At 36.1% G+C, this 25,322-nt stretch overlaps 1 protein-coding gene across 2 annotated transcripts in view; it reads right to left on the reverse strand.

The window, feature by feature from the left end:
* Positions 1 to 25,322, reverse strand: part of NEGR1 (neuronal growth regulator 1) — a 543,684-nt gene that overhangs the window by 134,198 nt on the left and 384,164 nt on the right. For both annotated transcript variants that reach the window (XM_026679346.2, XM_026679345.2), the window contains exon 4: positions 9,134 to 9,265. In XM_026679346.2, coding sequence (XP_026535131.1) covers positions 9,134 to 9,265 — 132 coding nt within the window. The remainder of the gene's footprint in view (positions 1 to 9,133; positions 9,266 to 25,322) is intronic.

Genomic DNA, 25,322 nt, shown 5'->3' on the forward strand with positions numbered 1-25,322 from the left:
GTCTGCGACGTAGTTGGCAAGGCTTTCGCCTTTCCGCTGGTCCCTCTGGTAATATTCGTGTCTTCTGACTAAGGTTGGCACGGTGGGTGCGTAGTGGGCCCGTAGCAAAGGCTCGAGGATGTCCCAATCCATCGCTTTTACTTCGGCTGGCTTGGCAAGTGATTTTGCCATTTTAAACACGGTAGGCCCGCAGTGGGTTAGAAATATAGCTCTTTTTTTGCTGGTTGTTGCGTCTTTCAAATTGTTGGTCTCCAGAAACATCTGGAACCTATCCATGTACGACTCCCAGTCTTCGGTTTCTGGATCGAATGGAGCGGGTGGTATGGCACCGCTGGCCATGTTGCCGTTGATAGTGCGTGTTCGACCACGTGCTCTGTTGGTTGCTCTGTAGATCAGTCAGCTCTTCGGTCTCCATATCCCATCCTCGTCGCCAGTGTTAAGTTTGGAGAATAATGGAGACCAGACATCTGACCAGTGACTTCAACTCTTTAATAACAGTAGATAGAACAGAACAGAGCAAGAGCTATGGGCAGCAGTAACCCTTTTATAGGGTTGGCTGCTACCTTATTAACCAATAATAAGTGCATCAAGTTCAACTAATAACCAATCAGAAGTGTCCTAAAATTGGCCAATCAGGGGCTTGTTATGGACCAATCATTGTTCGTTGTTTAAGGACCAATCAAGTGTGCAGGCTTTTAAAACCTGCTTTGCATTTAGGCTCAGTTACTTTTATTGATTCACAACAGGAGGGGAATTCTTAAAGGCCAGAGTTCTGAACTACATCAGGCATTACACTTTACATTCAAGTATGTGGTTGTTTGGAGATTGGCCATACTAATTTTGATGAAAATGACCACAAATCTGTTTTTCAACGAACAAATTTAATTTAGTTTCTGTACATATCGTTCTCCTTCCAGATACTTGCACATTTTTATGCAGTTCTTAACTCCAAAAATCATGCCCCAAAGTGAATATCTGTAGAAAAGTTGCATACAAAATCTATATATTTTGGAGATCTGCATACGGACAGAATAGAACTACATGTGACAGAAGAGTTTACTGAATACTTCCTAATTGGCAGAGACTGCAGACTGATTTATCAATACAGTGCCTTGGTCGTGAAAATCAATGCCCCTTTCCTGACTGCATTTCTTGCCAAACTGCAATGCTCTAGTACAATAACTGCATTTGGGAAGTTCTTATTTATGATTCTGTTTTACAGTTGCCTATGTTGATTTGATTCTGCTTTCCGTTGGATAAATTTTTCATCATTTAAAGTTGACCAAAGAAATATAACTGCACATTTTCTAGCAAGGAAGAAACACAAAGACAAAACAATGGATGGAAGCTAATCAAGGGGACAAGCAACCTAGAACTAAGGAGAAATTACCTGATGGTGAGATCAACAAGTGAAACAGCTTGCCTTCAGAAGTTGTGGGTGCTCCATCACTGGAGGCTTTTAAGAAGAACCTGAACAGCCACCTGTCTGAAATGGTATAGGGTCTCCTGCTTCAGCAGGGGGTAGAACTAGAACACCTCTAGGACTCCTTCCAACTCTATATTCTATGATATTCTAAGGCAATTTTCCTTGCTCCTTCTAAGTGCTATCTTTTATATTCACATCTTTGATTTGTATGTAGGTTATGCAGTATGGAACTAAGTGTAGCCATAAACAGCCTCTCCACCCACTTCATAAATTTAGGCTAAACTAAACAATGACATTTCAATTGTTGTCAGTCCTTCAAGATAGGCAGGGTCAAAAAACAGCCATGCTAGAGATTCCAGCATCAGTTTATTGTTGTAGAATAGCATAATAGAAACTTGAAAGCTTGGAAGCATTTCTCTGTGTCCTGTCTTATACTAAAGAAAATCAAGGTAGAAAATCATGCCATCCTATTTTTCAGGACTGAGTTGTCTTTTCTAAAAGTTCTTCCTTAACCATTTGTCCTTCCCTGTTCCCAAGGAGAGTTCGACAATCCTCTCACATCAGTCACCCAAAATATGCACTTGGGTAAGAAGAGGAGTCTTTCTGTGAGAATAATATTCCAATTGTGAATTCCAATTGTGTCTATATTAGAAACTGATAGTCTTGTCTTAAAACATTCCAGGATTCCAGCTTCAATTTCTAGAAATTTAAGAATCTTATAGCTTCTTTTTTGAAATTACATATTGACAACCAAATGACTTAGTAGCAGAGCTACTTGCGTGTGTGTGTAAATTCCAGCCAATATTTCAGAGGGCATATTCACATCTTGCTATATTAACCTAGAGTTTCCAACCCATATAAACTATAAATCAGCATCTGCCTTACAATTAAAAATGCAAATAAAACCTTACTGACAAAATAAAACACAGATTATTTATTTTAATCCTGCTGTAATGGTATTTTCACTAGCAATTAAACATTCCCTCTATACTAATTGCACATTCTGTACAGAATGCATGCATGTATATTCCTGCTCATCTACCCCCCCCCACCATAATCTACCAACACCTATCATGTTTATAAAGTTATCTTTTTAAGGATGACATATTTAATTAAGAAAAGCATAATTGGCACAATCAAAACAGAACAAAAACACAAAACCATGGTACTGTATATATACTAAAAGAACAAAGAGAAGTTTTACTGCAATGTTTCAAAAGCAAAACAAATACATATCTTCACTTATGAAAAATCATTAAGGGGAATAATTTTTCCTTGCGTACATTTGGAAGGCTGAGCAGTTGTTTACAACATAAAAACAAATATCCAATATTAAAAAAAAGTTCTGCATAGTTACTTAGAATAGATTTTTAGCAAAATTCTCTGTAGAGCAGTAAACAGTACAATGTTTTGATCAGAAGAGAAATGAACTGCATTTCACTACTTCATGGGACTTTTAGAGGGAAATCATAATACAGATCATTTCTAAAGGTTTACAATAATGAAGGGTAAATTCCAGGAACTGTGAATGATAGACATGTATAAATGTACTGGAAAATATAGGTCTTTATCTAAACCAGGGGTGTCAAACTGGCGGTCCACAGGCTGGACGCATCATGCATAGGCCACACCCACCCCAGCTCAGCGAAGGGGAAAAACGTCACAAAACTTCATGTGACAGCAACATGATGCTGCGAGTTTGAGATCCATGATCTAGACCCACAGCCCCTTCCTCTTCTTTTCAAATCATTAAAACAGCTGCATCTTTTATTCAGGCTCACACGGCTTCTGCAGATATTGCACTTGGTTTTGTTTTGTTTTCATATGTGTGTGCATGCACAGCCACTTTGCTTTACTCAGAGAGCCACTATTCCTCTCTGTAGGTATCATGGAATGACATGCTGTAGGTAAAAAAATGTACTCCATCATCACTGACATCAACAACGCTCATTACTTCTCAGCTGCTTTTGCTACTGCAGATGCTCTTCTTCACATAGTGATCATTACTGTCAATGCTTGTCCATAATAGCCCTCTTTTTAAAAAGAAAAAAAGAAAAACAAAACAAAACTAAGAATTACCAGTTGGGCTCATTAAAAATGAAAATGGGGAAAGGAATGAGGATGGAGAAAATCCCTATGGATGGAATGGATCCACAATATTTTTGTAACATTTAATGCCTAAAAGTGTTTCTACTGAATAAAGTTCATACAGTAAATCATTTACTGTTGAAAGCAATTTAAAAACATTGCTTGAATTTAAAAAATGCAAATAGTTTTCTCAAGTAGACATAGCTCTGTAGTGTTGTTTCTTGGATAATGAAATTTTGTGTTTAAAGCTGAAAAGTTGTTCCTGTTTAAAAGTTTGTATTTTTTATTCTCTCTAGCTTCATTTGGGCTTCATTTATTGGTGTCATCTCCACAGAAAATAGCTTGAGTGGCAGAAACAAGCTTCACTCCACAGGGTTTGAAAAATCTGTTTTCTCACATTCTGTGAGAGCTTGCTTGAATTTGGTGCTGTCAACATAGAGTGGGTTGTTGTTTTTTTGCTCTATCACTCTATTTCTTTCATCACTTCCAGGTCTCACTGCAGCCTGACAGCACCATTGTTTGATAGTAACCAAGAATTATTAGGCAGTATATCCAGTCTGGGTGGACCTCTTGTTGCCATGAAAAAGAAAAATTCTAAATTCTTTTTCATCATAAATGCTCAGTATCCACTTCCCCACTCAAATTACAATTCAAGAACCTTTCTACATCCTTATTTTGCAAGGAAGAACATTTAAAGAAATGTACAAACCATCTTTTCTTTCCAAAACCTGCGTGAGTAAATCTCTTTCCTTATTTATAGAAAATATGTACTGCATTGGAAAACAGGCAGTTTAAGCAGAGGCTAAATATACTATTTCCCTCACACACTCCAAGTGTTAGCAAAATGACTTCAAAATTAGATGCAATGAAAACAACAAAGTAGATTAGGACATTATGAGAATTTGTTTTCGAACATTAACATATATATTCATTGAAAATTAAAATGCAGACACACCCATAAATCATTTCTCTGACTCTAAGCAGCTTCCAGCCTGCAGCTGTTTTGTTAAACACACATCTGGTGAGTGCAATGGTTGTTATATCTTGATGAGTTAACTCTCTTGCCAGGCATATGGTGATTTGCATGATATAGAGATCACAAAGTCTCTCTTGCAAGAGTTGCAGTTTGTTGAAATTTCATCAGTGAATCAAGTAGGCTTGCACGTACACCTTCCACCATCTATCAACATTTACAGCTACTTTAATTATAATTGTAGAGCCAAGGCCATTAGGACAAATTGCACTTTGCAATGCTACCATAAATCTGATGTAATGTCATTGATTTTGGGGCAGCTACCTCGGATTTACAGCAATATTGGGAAACTTCCCTCCCCCGAATCCTGTTCAATATATCCAAAGGCAGTGGAGTGGTAAATGATACAAAATTTTCACATCAAAAACCAAGGGATCATGATCTTTCTCCAAGTTGGACTTTTTACCCTTGATAATACAACAGTTTACACAAAAATCTTCCTTTCATCTGGCAGGAAAGGCAGTAACCTTTACTCTCTAGTGTCAGATGACCTGTGATATATGTAAGTAACAATGTACTGTAGTTCAAATACATAGCTTGGTCTCACAAAGTGCTATGCTTTTATGAGATTTCTCTGATATTCTACGTGGGATTTCCAATATTAGAAAAAGAAAGAACCATAGATGAAATGGAAGGATTGATATAGTGCAGTTTGAACCAGGATGCTATCTTGTTTCCTTTATCCTTGCAAAGAGTTGGACAGATCTGAAAGTCAAGTTTATATGAACTGCATTAAAAAAGGTTCTGTTTTGCTTCACTGGAGAATTAAATTATTATGGAATTTTGGACTGCTTTAGGAAGTTTGAGATTAGTTTATCTACCACAAGCCATTTATCTTGTAAACTATATGTGAATGTTTCAAGCAAGAATGAAAAGCACTGTATTATACACAGCATAGCCCATTATTCTACTTCTAAATGGCCAGCAAAATATTGATGGAATGTTCAAAGTAGGGCATATTTTATATTAATCCATACCTTGTGATAATCAAAAGTATTCAGGTTCTAAAATTGCATTATAGAACAGGGATGTCAAACTCCAGGCCAGGAGCTGGATCCAGTTCACATGGTGCTGATCTAAGGCATGATATTCTTCCGATTAAAATCGGAATTCCTATTTTTTTTGGGAATCGCCCCCCCCCCTTTCCCCCCACCCCTTCTTCTCCTCCTTCCCCTCCCCTCGGAGGCCCCGAGTCAGGAGTTGCTGGCGCGGCTCCCCGCGGCTCCAGTCCCGCGTTGCCTCAGGAAGGGAAAGGCAAAAAGGAAGAGCCGTGGTGGCGCTTTGCAACGGCAGCAGCGGCTCCTGGTTTTGCCTTTCCCTTCCCGAGGCAACGTGGGACTGGAGCCGCGTGGAGCTGCGCCGGCGGTAGCAACTCCTGACAGCCCCAGCCGGATACCTGAACGGAGCCCGGGCGGTGCGAGTGGAGGCCGCTGAGTGGCAGGAAAAGGGAACTGGGCCAGCCACAGACCAGCCTCCGTGCAACACGCCACCGCCCGGCCCTGGCGAGGGAAAGCAGCGGGCGCGCGGCAGGGGGTCTCTTTTGGCCGGCCCCGATTTTTTTTTCAGAGCGGAATATCATGCCTGATCTGGCCCTGGAAACAGATCGTGATGCATCTGTCAGCAAAAGTGGAGCATGGGAGAGCCACGCTTTTTGCTGGCAGAGAGTCATCCCAGCTGAAAGCAGAGCTCACGAGGGCCATGCGCAGCCATCCCTAACTCCATTTTCACTGGCAGAGGGTTGCAAGAGGTTGTCCCAGCCAAAAACAGAGCTCGCTAGGAGAATACGCAGCCCTCCTGAGTTCTGTTTTTTTCTGGAAGACGGTTGCAGAAGGCTGTCGTAGCTGAAAACAGAGCTCACAAGGGCCACATATGACCCTCCTGAGCTCCATTTTTGCTGGCAGAGGATTGCAGGAGGCCATCCCAACCAAAAAATGGAATTCAGGAGTCCATTTCTGCTGGCAAAGTGCTTAGGCCACTGGCACCCTGACACAAATAATGTCAAGCTGGCCACACCCACCACAGCCCCCCAAGGTTAAACACAACCCTGATGTGGCCATCAATGAAATTGAGTTTGACACCCCTGTTATACAAGATCTAGGGGGATGCCAAACTAGTAATGTTGTTGGATTTCAAATAGAATTCATTTTTCTAATGAAAGTTAAAGTTATGTCCGAGTACATAAAGTATATGTGCTATATACAGTTTACACATATATACTTATTCCTAAGCAGACAGAAAGTGGAAACTGATATAATGAGGCAGCTCTGGGCAGCCCAGGAAGAATTCTGATATTCCTAATCTAGCTAGAGGCAATAGCTGGTTGAAACCTCATTGGCAATATATTGCTAGTAGTATGACAGGCTCACAAGACATGCAGATAAGGCTTACCGAGCTATATGTTAAAGTCAGTTTAAAAAAAACTAAGAGATCAGTGAATATTGTCCTATTTTTTTTGGAGCACATTTTAGATTATTCAAGAGCTGGGAATATACATAGAAGGGGATTACATATCTGAATGTTTCCCATTGAGAGGAAGAAATCCTTGCACATTAAAAAAAAAGCGTGTGAAGGTGAACAATGCATTATGCTGAAACTCCACCTTTTAAAGTCAAAAGAGTCCTACTGATGAGGCTTTATTTTGTTTTGGTGGGGAAAGCACATAAATGCCTCAGGTATTTTTTTTTTATTTAAATCATACTTCTACTAAAGAAAAAAACTCTCTCTAGCAAATATGTTAATATAGGATCATGCCTTGGAGGTAGTGTCAAAGCCAAGTAAATTGGAGTAGCTTGCCTAACAGGCAAACAAATGACAAGAAGATGCCCACATCAACTTCTAGATTTACCATGTCAATAGATGAATTAACTGATGCAAAACTGGCATTTTTCAAGCATACGTATAGAGCCACATTTTTCGGAATTTTTGAAAGTTGTAGAGAGTGGGGGAGTTCTATTTTTTTTAAAAAAAAAAAAGTACCAAGCCTCCTTATTTTAGGACCAAAGCTGCAGCTTCCCCATTTTCTACCTCAAAATGATAAAACAAAAACTTGTTCTGAGTTTTGCAATTATGATCAAGAATATTGTGACAGGTGTTTCTCAACTTTGGTTACTTTAAGATGTGTGGACTTCAATTCCTAGAATTCCTAAAGTACATCAAAGTAGCTGTTTTGGAACAAAAAGCTCTACCAACAGAACTGAGTAAAGATTGAAGAAATGACATACACCAGGAGATTTCAGAAGTTTTGTAAAAAACAATGGTTTTTTAAATTATAAATTAATATGGTATTTGCAATATAACTTGCATTGGCATAACCATTTCATCTCCCCACCTCATTCCTCATCAATCTAAATTATCTATCTACCACACTGTTCTACAATGTTCTGTAGCACATTGTAGCTTTAATCTTATTTAATTATTAGTCTGAAAAGGTGCTACCAGTCTCCTGATTCAAGACAGAATGTGTCTTCTTAAGTACCAGTATTTCTTTTGGCAATATGGGGATGTATTTCTCTTAGGGCAGTATCTGCTGGCTGGAGAATTCTGGGAATTGAAGTCCACACATCTGATAGTTTCCAAGATTGAGAAACACCGGCCTATCATAAGAACTACAATTTTTCTACTGCATTTTTCCTGAAATATTAAATTAGTGGTATATTAATATTAAGTATAATAGAGAACTATTTGTATATGCATATGTAAGAGTACATAAACACAATTATAACTTGAAAGATATTACATGTGTGAGAAGGAATGGCCACTAAGATAACTGTAAATTTTCTTCATCTCCTCAAAAACTCACTGTCACAACATTTATCATTTAAAACTGAGTTGAGGGTTTGTTTGTTTACTCAAGTCTAATTTTAATACGTAACAACTCAAAACAATTTTGTTGCTGAAACTATCACAGACATAGACTTTAGAATTTTGCAAAAGCATGAAACGAAGAAAATATAAGTCAGTCTAAATAAAGTACAGTATGGTTTTATTTATTATAATTTCCTTTTTTTATAAATGAAAAAAATCTCCAGAAAGTTTGAATTTGTTATTAGGGAAACATATTATAATATGTTATGTAACTGAATTTCAAAGGTTAACATATTTTTCCTTGTTTAATTTCTTTACACACACACACACACACACACAGAAAGAGAGTATGTATGTATGTATGTATGTATGTATGTATGTATGTATGTATGTATGTATGTATACATAACATACACACATAAACATTAGCCCCAAAGATATCGTTTTGGTAAGACCTTTTCAGTGGAGAATGAGGTTCTCACAGTCTTCATTAATTTTAGGCTTTCTGTCATGTAATGGCCATGTTTTATGGAAATTTGAGATGGCTGGGAATAACGCATGCTCATTATTGTAAGAACTGCCAAGAGTTTCTGGTACAAAAGTTCAGTGACCTTCTCCAGAAGACATACAAGTTGTGGGCAGAGCCTGTTGCTATGCTTCTCATCTAGTGTAATTTTTATACAGAATTTACATTACATTTAATCATTTATTGACAACTGCTTTTTGCTTCTAAAATCACAATGTAGTTAATGATTCATTAAAAAATAATAATCATGACTTACAGTTTACTGTGACTTTTACTTTTTTCACATCTGGAACTGAGACATCATTTTCAGCATTACATTCATACTCCCCAGCTTGGTCTCTTGTAATTCCATAGATGTCCAAGTATTGTCCATTTTCAAAGGGTTTGGCTGAAATGAAAGAAGAAAAAGATGTTGAAAATAGGAAATCTGGCGGAAAAGGAACTGGAGCTGAATGAATCTTATTCAGATATAAACAACGCACTATACAAAAGTTCTGCTGACAGAACTATTTCTAAAATGAAAAATGAGTCTGTTTTACTTCTTTTGTGCTCAGAAAACAATCTCACATTGTACAAGTGTAGTGGTACATGGAAAAGACTTTGGGACTCTGGCAAAGAGACACTGCCAAGGGAATGGTCAGGTAAGAAACAGCAAAGCTGGAAAGTGGGTAAAGGGGAGGGTAAGATGTTCAGAAGAGACCCTCCCTAGTTTTGGGTTATAAAGGAATCAATGGAAAGGACTGTATTTTCAGACTTGCAATATTCTATTAATATAAGTTCACAATAAAACAGAATTAGTTAATCTAGTTTTGATTCCTAACCGGTTTCCACTGAGTGGCCCACAATAATCTCATTTTAACAGCAGTGTTATAACAGTGACTAGCCTGTTATGGTTAGCCGGCAGCCAGGTGCAGACGGCTGAGGAGAGCAAGGACTCAGATGAGGGGCCAGGACCATTAGGGAGTGGACTGCTGCCTTCAGAGGTTGTGGAGGCTGGCAGCAGCGATGAGGAGGTTCCCGAGGAGCCTGTGCCAAGTGCACGTGCACGCAGGGCAGCTTGTAGGAAAGAACAGCTGCAGCAGCACGGGTGACTCAGGAGTAAGGCTGCAAGGTAATGGCCCCTCTTTCAAGAAGATAAAAGCCAGCTGTGAATCAAACATTCTTTGTAGGAAGCAAAAACGTTTTGAAACTCCAGCCTCATGGACATTGCAGTATCTTAGTTGGTATTTGAAGACTCTTGTGTTGTGAAATATTTATCATCTGTGATTCTTGGCAGTCTCACACAGTTTTGATGAGGTTTGTGCTTATCAAAGTTAATTAGCTTGCAGCAGCCTTTTAATCGGGCATTCCTAAGACTCATTAAAAGGTTCTGTTCCCTTTGGTTATTGTTTATTTTATTGGAAAAGGGTTTGGGTCAGAACATAGCCCATGAAAAAAAATTACACAGGTTTTATGACAGTTTAGCATTACCTAACTTCAACATACTACAAATAATTCTATGCCCATTGGGCAGTTGAGGTGAAGTCTTCTAGCTGCTAAGATGAGTATTCACTAATATACCTAAGTTTATATTGGCTTTTACAAAATATAAACATTTGGGCCAGAAAAAACAACCCCACATATACCAAATATTTACTCTAAGTCATAGCATCAACCCAATCCAATATATTATAAGCAGTTAGATTCATAGGTGAACATTTGTCTAACAACAATATATGATTTTGTCTGGTCTAATTATGTGTTGAATCTTGTTCAACTTAATTCTTAATGTAACTGGTTTGGAAATCAATCCTTGAAATAAAGCCTAAAATTGAGATGCCACTGCACCCAAACATCTCCAAAAAGTAGCTTTGGCAACTATAATTTTCCAAAGACAAATATTATTCTGCTTCAAATATATTACATACCACAGTGACTGGAGACACTCCACATTCTACCCAAAATCTGAACAACCCACATTCTACCCCAAAACTGAACAACCCAAGCTGTATACCTACTATATATACCAGATTCTAAAAGAAATGGGACTTACCATTGATTAGACAATCAAATTCATAGCTTTCTACTCCAATATGAAGCTATGAAGCTGTGTCTCATTAAACTTTAAATTTGATGTGATCTTCAGAGAAGAATTTAGAAGCATCACATGTTACAGAACAGAACTGGAGTTTCATGCAATCATTCTCATTCTCCTGCTTATACGTACATTCACCCAAACACATTTAGGTAGCTTCTCTTATTTCCTTTCCTTATTGTTCCTCTTCCTTTCTATCCCCTTTGCTACACTCTCCATTCCAAACTCCAGTTTTTAAGCACATTCTACAAGGTTCTTAGATTTTCTAGCCAATCATTTGGTCATCTAATCAGTAACTATATAATTTGACCTGAAAGAAATGGAATAACTCAATGTAGTATCAGGAAACATAATTACTGCACTATATCCCAAGGTTAATAAAGATCATTCCCTTTTGAAGGTTCCCAAATACTCACAGCCAAGAAGTATTTCATATTTCCTTTATTATTCTTTGTTATGCTTAGCTCCCCAAGATTTACCACATCATAATCTCTCACAACTTATTTGAAAACCATTACTCCTTGTTCTATCACTTCATAATTTTATTATTCTTATTAGGAATAGTCACTCAGTGAAGGTCTAGAGAATGGTGCACTCATTTTGTTTTCATGAACACTTTTTATTTTAAGAAAATTCTGTTTTAATCATGTCTACTATGCACATGCTGTCTTTCGTCAAAATCTTGTTATAGTTGTAAGTTTTCCAGGTACATCTTATAAAGATATGAATTTGAGTTCATAAATAAATGAGGCCAAGAGAATATTCTTTTTTAAAAAAACAAATTTAAAATAAATCAAAACAAAATAGTTATAAACTAGGAAAAAATGCCAACTTCAGTCTTTTAATACTATGCTACTTTAAGTAGTATTTTGAACAGGTGAAAAAGTCATGGCTGAATAGCAGATTTATTAATTCTAGTGGGGTAGAGCTGAGAAAACCAGACACACTTCTGCTCAGCCCAAAGTGTTCTCTCACAGCTGATACAACTGTGTGATTCCATCTAGTAGGATAAATTTGTATAATTTGGCAGGTAACCGGTATCAATTTTAACTTCTTGTTCTTCTGGCTGTTTTCCTAGACAATTTAGATCATTCCAAATGAAATAATGTAGACATTACAAAATAATGTATGCCTCAGAAAAGCAAAAGTAAAGAGAGGCAAAACATAGAGAAAACAATTAATGGAATAAAACAAATTGCATTGGAATAGTTTCTTTTTCTCTCGTCCTCCTTTTTTGGATGGAAAGAATGCGTTATGAAAAGTAAACTTCAACTAAAGAGCCAGCTGTTCTTTAGATGTGGTTGACTGCTGTTGTATTTTACTGTGGGTGGATTGAATGACTTTTTAGGAAAGTATTATTTGCTATCAATGTGAAATGAAGCTTATGTTAGCAATCAAATTGACAGAAAAGCTATACTTTATTTATATTATAGTGCACCAATAATTGAATATACTTTGGTGGATAGATTTGCAACACATTCTTGTTGCAGAGTTGTTAATAGTGCTGATTTTGCTGCAGTAGAGAGTAAAACCGAGAACAGACATGTAAAATTTGGGGATCTTCAAGCTGAAAATAAAATTTCACTCTTTAGCTAATCAATGTGCAGTATTTTACTTTAAATATCTTTGATTCTTCTTATTCATACATATTTGCCCTCTTTGGAAAACTGATCTATCAACTATTGTAAATGAGTACCGTAGTGTAATAGAAGCAGGGATATTTTTGTCCACTGGAAAGTAAAATAATTTCAAATTATTAGGCAACCTGCATTTTAGAATTTTCACCCTTACAAATTCATTAGTAACAAATTTCAGAAAATACAAAGAAAACTACTATGGCAGAAAATAATCCAATCCCACTTCAATCTGGAAATAGGTAAAAGTTATGTCAATAAAGAATAGAAGACTATTATGTTGTCACTAACAAAACATAGTATATGTATTTTTACTTTATGAACACATAAAGTACCTAGAAAGCAGATATTCTGAAAATAAATAAAACCACCAAATCACCCTTTTCCAGCTGGGAACCTTCTGGTTTTGTTGGATATCAGCTCTTACAGTTGATCTTTATAGCTGAGTATTTCAACTTGATCAAGTTATTTTCTCACCTGAATCAGAGGAGAAAATGTATATCCCTCATATGTAAATCAACATACATAGTTCCAAAAGCACTTCTTTTCATTCTAATGGTTAAAAAATATTAATGCATTAAGTAACTTTCTGTCCTTTCCAGTCACACAAAATAGGTTGCTTAAGATAGGCCATGTTACTCTTTCTTTAAGCAGAGTTTTTTTCCTAAAAATCTGAGTTTTGCATTATATTTATAGCAAACATGTATTTCTGATTTTGGAAATAAAACAGGAAGGAAATTCAGGAACTATCCCAAATAAAACTTTTAAAAACAGCATCCATACTGTGTTTCTAAAATGTTGTCACCCCCTCTATCCTCTAAAATAGTCAATTCTAAGTGTGCAAATTTGCAAGACTTCACGGGAGTCATTCAAAAGAAGATGACATCCATCAATTTGTTCTTACAACTTTCAAAGAACTAAGTGGGCACAAAGCAGTCAAAATACAGTACGTTGCAGTGTGTGGACTTATCCACACAGCGGCTTTTGTTACTTTCCTGCTGTCTTGTAATCAGGAAAAATTCTTATCTCTCTAAATCTTGCTGCCTCATGCGTAGTCTTATCATGCATCTGTATAGCTGTATGGTGTAACATTGTAAAGACAGTGGTTGGTTTTCCCCACCAGAATTCTGAATGTCACCAACCATGTGAAAAGCTGATAGAAATAGGTGGAGAAATGTTTTTATAAAGGAAAAGAGAATTTCTTATTTTTTCCCATAAGGAGTATCAACCAAGTGGCCTAATGGGCACTTATGGCAACAAAAAGCAACATCCCTCTTGGTTGTGATGTAATGGTCACCTTCATTTGGTTGGTGCAGATGTCATTGCTGCCTGAACAATCTGGGATTTTTATCTGGGAAACATATCAAGGTGTGTAGCATTCTTGGTTACATATGTATAATTTTTCCAAATTGAAAATTGACTGTCAACATGTAAGTGTATCTAACACAGCCCAAGCCTACTTTAGCCTATTTTCTATAGATCGCAGCAAGGAGTTAAAGTCTTGGCTGCAATCTACTGCTTATCTGAAATTTTGTAGTTGAGATATACTTCAGAAATAAATAAATTGTTGAAATGATTGAATTTTGTTGAGTATCTATAAGTGAATTCCCTGAGTCTGAGTCTGAGAATGTGAATAGTCATTGCATGATATTACAGAGCTATGTAAAGGTAATGTATATTTTCTTCCATAATGTGGTAAGTGGAAGACAGTCTCCTCTGTGTCAAATATTAGTTAAATAAGGTTAATTTCCTTCTAAATGTTAGAAGCATGTTCAAAAGGATCAAAAGCCATACCCTAAAATACTAATTGAAAAAGTAGGGCATATAGCACATTTTTATTTAATATATTTAATCCATCTTTTATTATTTATATAAGTAACTCAAAGAGGTGAATATATTTAATACTTCTTCTTTGTCCTATTTTTTATTTTATTATTTTTATTATTACAATTCTGTAACTTTTTTTTCTTTCAAAAAGTGAATGGGAATAATGGGGCTTGGTGAGTTTTAAATGTTGATGTAAATGGTTGGAAGGGGTTTGATATTATATGTTGGTAGATAGGTTTAATCTATCCTTCAAAAGCCCATGTCTCAACTTCTTTACTGCTAAAACATTGATAACTGCTGAGGAAGTCAGGAAATGTACTGTAAGACTCTAACCTTGCATTTCAATGCTACAAACATTTTTCTAATTGATAAATCTGTTTCTGTATTAACTTTTCATTATGTTACATTTTAATAAAGGTTAATAAATATGTTGCAGATCCCAAAAGAAAGAAGTTGTTTATCAAATAAGTGCCATATTGCTTTTTGGAAATACATTTTACATGTGTTTGTCATCGTGACCATGTATCTTTGATTCAGCCATAAAATGTACATGAAGTCTAACTCCCAAATGAAAGTAGTTTTACGTATAAATGGTTTTTCACCTGAAATCCTACCCTGGCCACAAAATGTCATCCACCTATGCTAAAAGCTCAGTTAAAACACAAATCTAATTTAAAAACAAATCGTATAAAAAAGCAACCACAACAGAAGTAACCAACTAATCTAATGAAAAGACCAACAATTTATTTGGATCAATTTAATTCACACTTACAGCAAATGAAATAGACATCAAGGTAAACAGGGAAACTAAATAACTCTCCAGAGAATGGGAATTTCAGGGTCTATATACAACAACTAGTGGACTTAACCTGTGTTAGCAATGCTTTAAACTGCAATAGAAGCATATAGGACAAAAGTCTTGTTTTCTGTATCTCAGTGGATGCGCAAGATCAGGGGTGGGATGCTAGCGGTTCTGCCTGGTTCTAAGAAACCAGTAGCTCTGAAGAGCAGCAGACACGGAACCAGTTCTGTGTTTGCTGCTGTTTGGCCCACCCGCCCACCTGGGCTCTTACCTGTCCTTTATTTCCTGCTTTTTCAACCTCAGATGCTTTGTGTGGCACAGCTGAGGCTGAAAAAGCAGGAAAAAAGAGGCTTTTCAAATGCTGCGCACCCGCGCACAGTGCTTTTCAGCTGTCCAGGCAGCACAGCTTAAGGTTTGTTTGCATGCATACACAAAACGTAGTCACTGAACCGGTAGTAACACTGGTTGAATCCCACCCCTGCGCAAGATTAAGGTTACTTCAATATTAATGATATAAGATGTCTTCTAGAATCATCCCACCATTGTTAAGCCAAGTATTGTGAACAGGTTTCACATCATATCAACAATGATCAGGTGATGCAACAAAAATGTTATAAGCCTCTAGTGGAAAAACCCTAATTATGGGAACTCTGTATGAAGCTTAATAGATTTCATGTTCCTTCTTATCAGAACAATTATCAGATGATTTTTAAAACCACAGCACTTTCAGAAAAGTAGAAACATGGCTTAAGATAGACAAGCATAAATTGATAAATCTTATGGACTAAATGTATCATTTGTCTGGAATAAATGTATGCTCTAATATCTTCAATTGAGTTTGGAAAGATTTAATCTGTTTTTTAGCCAAGACCATTATTAAATAACCTTGTGTTGGGCACTTTGACATAGTATATTCTGATTTTATAGTTTACAAGGGGGATTAAGAATGAGAGATGAAATAAGATGGATCTCTAGAATATAAAGGTATCTGGCAATAAAAAACAAAAATGCCACATAAAACACATGATTTGGTTTATACCAGGGACGTCAAACTTGTGTCATTACATCATCACATGATGTATCAGGTCTTTTTCCCCCTTCGCTAAGCTGGGTGTGGCCAATGTGTGATGCATCTGGCCCACGAGTTACAAATTTGACAGCCCTAGTTTAAACATAGGGGATTATCAGCTGCATTTCATTAATAAGACTATATTTTCACCAGATGTCTAGTATATTTTCTTATCTATTCTATAATTGTGAGAAAATGTATATCAAAACATCTAGTGAGCAGTAAATAGAAAAAAAATGAATTTCTCCAGTGTACCTGGTTTCAGTCTAAGCTTGGAGGCAAGAAATATTTGAAGACACATGACAAATAAAAGGGAACTTCACAGCAAACATTCTATTCAACATGAGAACATAAAGCAGCACGAACCAGTCATTGGTGAATGAAAAATCAGAATGCAATTACTGCCTCTACATATAGCCTCTTTGTTTCTTGTGAAAAGGTTTTGTAAATCTATCACCAATGTAAGAAATAACAATTTTGGAAATATCACAAATCCTTTAAAATCAGTGGTAAATTTGCAACTTAGGCTCATGACAATTAGGAGCCATTGTAAACTTTAGTGGCTTCATATAGAGCTTATCAAGAACTTTTCCCTAGGAGCACTCTAGATGAAGTGACCATCATGTTTAATGCTCTGTTATCCTGCCTATCAATAAAAAAGCCCACATAATAGGGATATAATTGGGGGAAGGGGAAGAGAACAATTCTTTAACATTTTTCTTTTAAAATATTAATAATTAATACTTATTTCTCAGATTTCATTTGGATTTGAGACTTCAATTTCAGCTTCAATGATATAGAAATTAAAAGACATCTGAACCATTTCTATCATGTATACAATCGAGAATCATGCATATTCTGATGAGAATGATATCCTGCCAATATATTGTTATGTAGTTTTTACTGATAAAAAAAAAATCATTACAGCTGCTTGCTCTATTGAAATCTCAAAAAGAATTAACTCTAGGAAATGTGCGAAAGTTACAACATACACAATATCCCAGTGTGATTTGGTAACAATACATTTGCAAGATGGAAAAGCTTCATCAATCACATAAGAATAAATCAGTACTTAAGCTTCCCCACCAAGATATAGACCTGGTTAAATTTACAAAACTAGATACTGTGGTGGCTTTTGTGTGTTTATGTATTCATGCCTTCACCACAGCTCGAGATGTTCAGTGCCTGACGGTACTAATGACAGGAAAGCAAACACTGCTTGTTTATTTATTTTGTGGGCTAGTGCTGCTGAGAGAAGACAGGCATCAAACTTGAACCTCTAACTACATCAAGTGTAATTTCTTTCTACTTGTCTCATCTCTGCTGGACAATGTGTCATTTCCAAATGTTATCATTATCAATAGCAATCGCTACAGTGCGATACAGATATTTGAAACATTTATATTTAATCTGTGATGGAAAGATTCTCAATCTGCGAGAGAAAACATGTCATGATAATTTATATCCACATTTGCATGATTGTGTATTCTTTTGAATTCTTTTCTCTAACTCTGCCCTCTAAGGAACAAAGCCCACAAAATTCAAACAGCTGTTGTAAGGGAAGAGAAGCCCCTCTTCCACACAAATACTGGCTGAAATGTATAATTTATGAAACAAAACTCAGAGCTCCTTATTTCTGCAACATTCTGAGCTACAGTTGTGAGTAAGCATATTGCAAACGGTATGTTCCCTGTTAATGATGGCTTGAATTTCTCTGTACATTTGTGTAAGTCTTGTGCATCAATGGCATGACATACAATAAACAATGCTAGACTTAAAGAATTCATGTTTGTTTCATCATACACAAATGCCATAGTCTGCTAAAACCATAGTGCTATGTTAAGATTTACAAGATATATTTCATAATTTTTTTCAGTAACAATAATGCTACCTGAACAGTAATAAGTACTTGAGCAATCTTATAGCATTTGTTCTACAGTTCTTGCTGGTGCTAAAGCTACTCTAAAAACATATATCTTATTAATTATATAATCTTTCATATGTAAAGTACCTTGGAATCTTCTTCTATTTCCATTGATAAATAAGTTTTTCCTATTTTCCTATGTCTATGTTACTCAAATGTTGTCTTCTAGTGAGATTAATACAGCTGTCCTCAATTTTAGGCAACAGGTATTGCTCAGGCTTAGAGTGCCTGCCAATACCATTTTTGAATAAAAGGAGACCTTGGTTAACAAGTATTCGATGAGTGATTGTTTGAAGTTATGGTGGTGTTGAATGAGGAGACATGCTCAGTTCTTGAAGTTGCAACCATTGCAACATTCCCATGGTCACATGATTGTGATTCAGGAATGTGGCACCCAGCTTGCAATTACAATAGTTAGTGTCCTGGAGTCATGTGATTCCTATTTGAGACCTTCATTACAAGCTTCCAACAAGCAAAGTTAATGGGAAACTGAAAGGAGTTGCAAATTGCAACCATATGATAATGATCACACAGGATTTGCCAAATGACTGGAACTGCCATTGTAAATTGGCATCATGTCTGAAACTGCAATCCAGAATACCTAAAATGGAGCTGCATTCCAATTGCAACTGCTTAAAATAACCACCATGTCATGTTTTAGTTCTATAGTATATCTGGGCATCTATTATGACAACCTGCAGTTTCAAAATATTTTCAAAATATTCTATAAGCTAGCCAGTGTCTCTATGTATCATTTAATTCCTCACTAAATGTACGTGTTAATATCATCTCTGTATGTTACAATATACTTTCCCTTTGCTGCTTTGTGCTTTTGAAACTGGAAAGACTGAAATCAACAATCATTTTGATGCTGTATGTTCCTGCATTTTTAAACTAGTTCTGCAATTGTAAATTGTGAGGCTGCTGTGAGGCCTGTAAACTTGTTAATGAGCTGTATGATTGATGTTCATACCACTCAGTAAAATTGTGTCTTTCTTCTATAACTATCTCATTTACCGGTGGTATATTACTCAAGTACCTGTGAAGCAGACTAGTATTATTCCTACTAGTGAGCTGATGTAATATATACTGAATTAAATGTGCAGTTTTCATATTGTTTGTTTCAATATGGTATGAATTAACCCATCATTACAGAGGTGAGTGGAAACACATTTAGACCTTTATTTTTGTGCAAAAGTGAAGAGCTCATGCTTGAGACTAGAGTCACTAAGCTTGCCATCACAAGAGGCATTTATATACCTTTTAGATGACATCAACAGTTTTGATTGGTTGAAGACATTTACCTCACAACTTAACTTTTGGTGAGCAAAATCTATCTCTGGGGCCCCTTCTGGGGATGCCTAGTGATTATTCTAACTTCCAGCAGCTTCTTTCAGTGTGGTGCCAACACTATCACTATCATTACCATGGGTTACATCTCACACATCTTAATGTGGTGTTATTTGAAAAAAGAACTAAGCTTGGTCTAATGGTTAAACCAGGGTACTGCAAGTTCTAATCCTGCCTTAGGCATTAAAGCTAGGTGACTTTGGGCCGGTCATTCTCTTTCAATCCAACCTGTCTCACAGGGTTATTGTTGTGGAGAAAATAGAAGGAGGAAGGTATATTAGTTTACCACCCTGAGTTATTCTTAAAAATAATAATGGGATTAAAAAGAAGCAAAAAAAAAAAAAAAAAAAAAACCCTCAAAAAACCATATTGTTTTTTTTTTTTTCTGGAAACTCATATCATCTGTAAAACTAGGATAAATGAATATCAACGTCAGTCAGTCTCAGTTTCTCTGAATGTAACATGTATTAACAAATTTCTACATCAGTTTGTGAACTGTTTTTTTAACTGCCATCATGTCAATTCATATGCACATTTGTGTACTTTTTAATGCAAAATACTTTGTGTGTGTGTCTATATATATATATAGTATACTTATATGAATACATATGTTACACATGCATATTTATTAATGGACAAGAAATATACATAGTTTAATTTTTAGCCTCAAAATTTCTCAGTGATTTACAATCTACAAGCTTCAGACTTATAATATAAAATAACCTAACACTGAAATAAAAATGCATGGAAATAGAAAATATTATTTTAATATTATTTTATTCTATTTATGTTGCTAATATAGTCAGGAAACTTGCATAATAATTAACAAAATTGCATTAGCCCTGGAAAAACTTATCATCAATGATCTTTAATTAAATTTTCTCATATGCACAGATTTTCCACCAATTTTCTTTAGCAGAATACATTTTTCATTCACAAAAAGATTTATACTCCATTTTTCCATGCATTCTATGCATTCTTGTTCAGATACAAAAAATAATAGATTCACATTCATATATAGAAAAGTGGGAAAATTTTCAATGTCCATGGGTTGCATTTTTCCCCTTGGGTTTCTAAGAGTCATTATTAGTTTCTGAGGAAGGCTGGTTTGAGAAAAAATGGCTTTCCCAGCTGTTGTAATAGAAAGCTGGTTTCCTTGCTTTAGGAAAGGAAGGTCAACAGTTGACCTGTTTCATTTCAAGCCATATGGCAGAAAAATAATAGTTCTTGTCTGGATTTGAGAGCCACCTCTATTCCATCTAAATGGAAATGTTTTGGCTTAAATTTAGGTTACTTCCCCTGGTAAAATATTTCTCTATTTAATTTTTCCTCTTTATCTAGATTATACAGTTAGTGTGAGATGTTGAAGGAAAGGAAATTTGACTAAGCCATCATTGTTATAAAAGGGTTTGCTGAGGCTGCAGTCTTGCCTCAAATTTATTTAATAATTTTTTTTGCACTATTTATTTAAGCAAATCTAATATAAAGTTCTTTTTTTAAAAAAAGATCTGCAAATAGTTCTTTAGGAGATCGTTCATATATCTATCCTAAAACATTTTGCTGTCCATAGAACTTCAGCAACTCAGTCTGTCACTAAAAACAGTTTATTCCAATTACTTTACAGCTATTTAAAACAAAACACTTTAGTATTACCCTAGTATTTACTTGGTGTCCCACCAAGTAAAACCACTGAAAAAGTTCTATTTTTTATTTTTAATAATATTTAATATTTGATTGTTGGTAGATTTACACACTTGCCAACTCTCATAGGTTAGTTTTCCTCACATTGGAGGTAGAACTTGGTTTATAGCTCTTAGTTGTTAGTTGAAGGTTATTTATACACATTCCTGATAAAAGAGTAGTTGGTCTACTCAACTATTCCTGAGAAGCTAGCCACAACAGTGCTTGGCTTTTTGCCTTCACCACAAAAATGACACTTTTAGGCCTTTTGGTTGACTCCACGATATTGCCAGGGCAAAGACAATTCTTGCCCATCATATAGGAATGTTGATTTTCCATATGTACAGGGGTGGGATTCTACCTGTTCAGACCTGTTTGGGTGAACTGATAATTCCAGTTATCATTTGGCGCCACCCACCTGCCCCTGCTTTTTTCCTGTACTTTATTTCCTTGTTTTTGAGCACAGCTGATTTGTGTGGCAGAGAGGTTTGAAGTGCATCAGCTGTTTTTCTCAGCGGGGCTGCAGCAGAAGGTAAGTATTATAATTAAAATAGTCTTTTCTAAATGCTGGGTGTGCTTGTGGGTACACAAATTGCGCACTCACCGAAACCAGTTGTTACACCAGTTGAATCGCACCATTGAGTATACATATTAGAAACATGAATACTGAATATTGGAGATATTCATATTTGGTCATTTCTAAGATAGACAGATAGTGATATCCACTCCTATGGGGCAGGACATGCAACTTTATCATGTAGCACATTTAAGATGTTTTGCTCATATTCTTGATCGGTTCCCTGGAAGATGTATGGATTGGTATCTATCTTTTCTACTGACTGATAGTAATCAGAAATATGACTCTTGTTACTACCTTACTATTTAATTATATGAATTTGTAAAAAGAAGTTCCACAATTAACTTGTTTTGTTTTCCCTTTTCTTTGTATCTTTTGTGCTGAGTTTTCTATTTCATAATAATTCAGTTTTCATTCAATCTTGTTATCTGCAATATTGTGAAAGAGCATAAATGTTCATATAAGTCTGTGAATAAATGAGAAATAGTATAATTTTGAGGGGTTTGTTGAGTTAAAAAAAGTAATTGTCCAAATTTTACAATGTATGGTTTTTGTTTAATCCACATCCAACAATTTAACTAGTAAGTTACATGGCTTCTCACCTAGCTTGCTGAGCTCTTGAGAACCATAGATTACTCTCTTCTAATTTCTCAATCTGTAGCAAATCACGATCAATATTTATATGGATAATTTACAGGCAGTCCTCGACTTACAACCATTTATTTAGTGACTGTTCAAAATTATAATGGCACTGAAAAAGTGATTTATGGCCACTTTTCACATTTATGGTCATGTGATCAAGTTTCAGATGCTTGGCCACTGGCATGCATTTTTAATGGTTGCAGTATCCTGGGTTGTGTGATCATCTTTTGAGACCGACAAGCAAAGTCAATGGGGAACTTAGATTTTCTTTAAAATTGTGTTACCAACTTAAAAACTGTAGTGATTCACTTAACAACTGTGGCAAGAAAGGTTGTAAGATGAAGCAAAACTCAACAACTGTCTTACTTATCAACAGAAAATTTGGGCTCAATTGTGATCATGTTGGGGACTACATGTATAAATTAAAAAGGCAACTTAGTCAAACAGTCTAAGTCAGGGCTGTCAAATCATGTGCTGACCACACCCATGTCTGGTTTAGCGAAGGGGGGTAAGTCCCAATACGTTGTGTGACACCACTGCGATGACGTGAGCTTGACAGCACTGGTCTAAGTGCATAATGCGGTTGGTAAAAGATAGGGAGAGGTAATTTTTTTCTGATACAAAGCAAAAACTTACTGTGATTTTAACCAATGAAAATATTAAAGTTGTCCAGTCTGCAGAAAATAAATTTTCCCTTTTTTGTTTTATAGGTTAACTCTCCTTTAATTTGTCTTACTTTCCCCAATCTTTATGAGCAAACTTAGGTGAAAAAATCAATGCTATGTTCATAGTAGGATGAAATATCATCAGGAAATTATGTAAGACATGTGTGGCTCTCAATTACAATAATACTTTTTAAAGCTGTATTCAGTAGAGTATATTCAATCCATGATTGGGGAGAGGATGAAAGAGTCTCTGTCTGGGCACTGATGAGTATTCTCATTTACCTCTTCTATAACATAAAAGCAAATGTAAAATCCAGGGCACAGACTGAGATTGAGATAAATAGCTTTCAACAGGCCACGGTAATTATTCGTAATGGCCTAATGTCCTAATTTCTCTTTCCTAGAATATAAAAAAATCCTGAGAGCTTTTGGCTCTTTCTAGCCAAATCACAGTCGGTTCTTCATGGTGCAGTTTGCCACTCAAATTTCCTGGCAAGTCTCCAAAACCATTCCAACTTAACTGCAGAGAACAGATGTTTCACCTCGTTCCCCCATCTCTCACCTGGAAGATAAGTGCAGTGCTGGTGCCCATAATCAAGCTGTTGCCTGCCAGCAGAATAATGATGGCATAAGGGAGGTATGTCAGGGCTCATCAAATAAAATCACTGAATTATTTTACATGATTTCCCTAGAACATCAGAAAAATGCTGTGAAGATACCTGAGATAAATTCTTTGTTGTCTGGGGGGAAAATAGCTATAATCTGAACAGTAAAATTTCACAAAGATACATATGTATATATACTATATGGAGGATTGATATTATACAACAATAATTCTAAAACATTCTTGGTGTGGGAGACTTCTATTTATGTACTGGGTTATTATTTTTAGTCTCTGAAGTACATAGTAAAATCACCAATGTGGACATGGTTATATTAAAAAACACTTTTTAAAATAAATGTTTGGGGCAGGGGTGTTACTCAAAATATACAATCACTAGATGAGAACAAAGAGGATTTTCCATGTCTCTTTGGTTTCTTCTAGAGTCTAATTGGATTTTGCAGCCCAGATCTTTTGCAGTCTCAGCCTTAATGGGGGAGGGGAGGTAAAAGAACAGAAAAATGTGATCCAGGGAAGTTCTTTATATCTATATCTATCTATATCTATATGATTATCTCTCACATATACATCCATAATGTATACATGTACTAAAATCTCTAGGAACTGCAGTGCAGAAATCTGTAACAAGTCAAAAATACCTGAATGAAAGTTTAACCTACCTGTGCTCAATGGTAGTTTAGTAAATAGAAATCTTGCTGTGAGAGAACAAGCTGTCTGCAAAATGGCCAGCACCTGGGTTGTTAGTGCCCTGTGTGCCTTTAAGACTCAACCTAGTCAGGCTAGCAGCTGTGGCTATAAAAGTTGAGCAGAGAGGCATCTTAGCAGGGTATGAGAGGAAAGTGGTTTGTGTTTGAGAAACTGAAACTGCCTAACACAGATAAAAGAGTTACTCTTCTCCAGGAGCAGAACACTACAAAGAGAAATAGTGGAGTTGTAGCAGAATTGGGAAGAGGTTGTTCCTGCCAACAGTCTGAGTTGCAAATCCTGGCCTGATCCTGTGAGGAATGGTCTTCCTTATTTTCATATAATACTATTAATGAACATGCAGGCATGGCCTTTTATCGAATTCATTTTCATTTAGCTCCTTCTCCAAATTGTTCAGTGCATATTTATATTCTTCAGTTTTTAAATGAAATTATCAGGAAACCACATAAAGGATATAGAATGGTACTTTTGTTTATAAGATGTTTATTGGATATTGCTTCTGAATGTCCTTGGTGCAATTTCTGCAGGTGCATTTCTGACTTTCCACACACCTGCAATCACACACACCAAGCAGAAAAATAAACAGGCACAATGCTATAACTGTGGCAGTTCCACCAAAATTATCTGTCAGTTCTTTTCCAAAGCCATCATTTCATCTGTGTTCTTTGTTGCTGGCTGCAAACATATGTTTCACTCGGGTGGGATTCTACCAGTTTGCACCTATTCGCTAGAACTGGTTGTTAACATTCTAAGCAGTTCGGAGAACCGGTTGTTAGAAGAAATTACTGGCCTAATCCTGTAAGGAAGGCAGGAAGAAAACATTCTGGTGTTGCTTACAGACACTGCCTCTCCGTTAACTCTTATTACATTCTTG

Source organism: Notechis scutatus, chromosome 3 (assembly GCF_049901735.1).
Source record: "Notechis scutatus isolate UNSWTSFEM ecotype Mainland chromosome 3, rNotScu1.2, whole genome shotgun sequence".
In the NCBI taxonomy this organism is placed as follows: Eukaryota; Metazoa; Chordata; class Lepidosauria; order Squamata; family Elapidae; genus Notechis; species Notechis scutatus.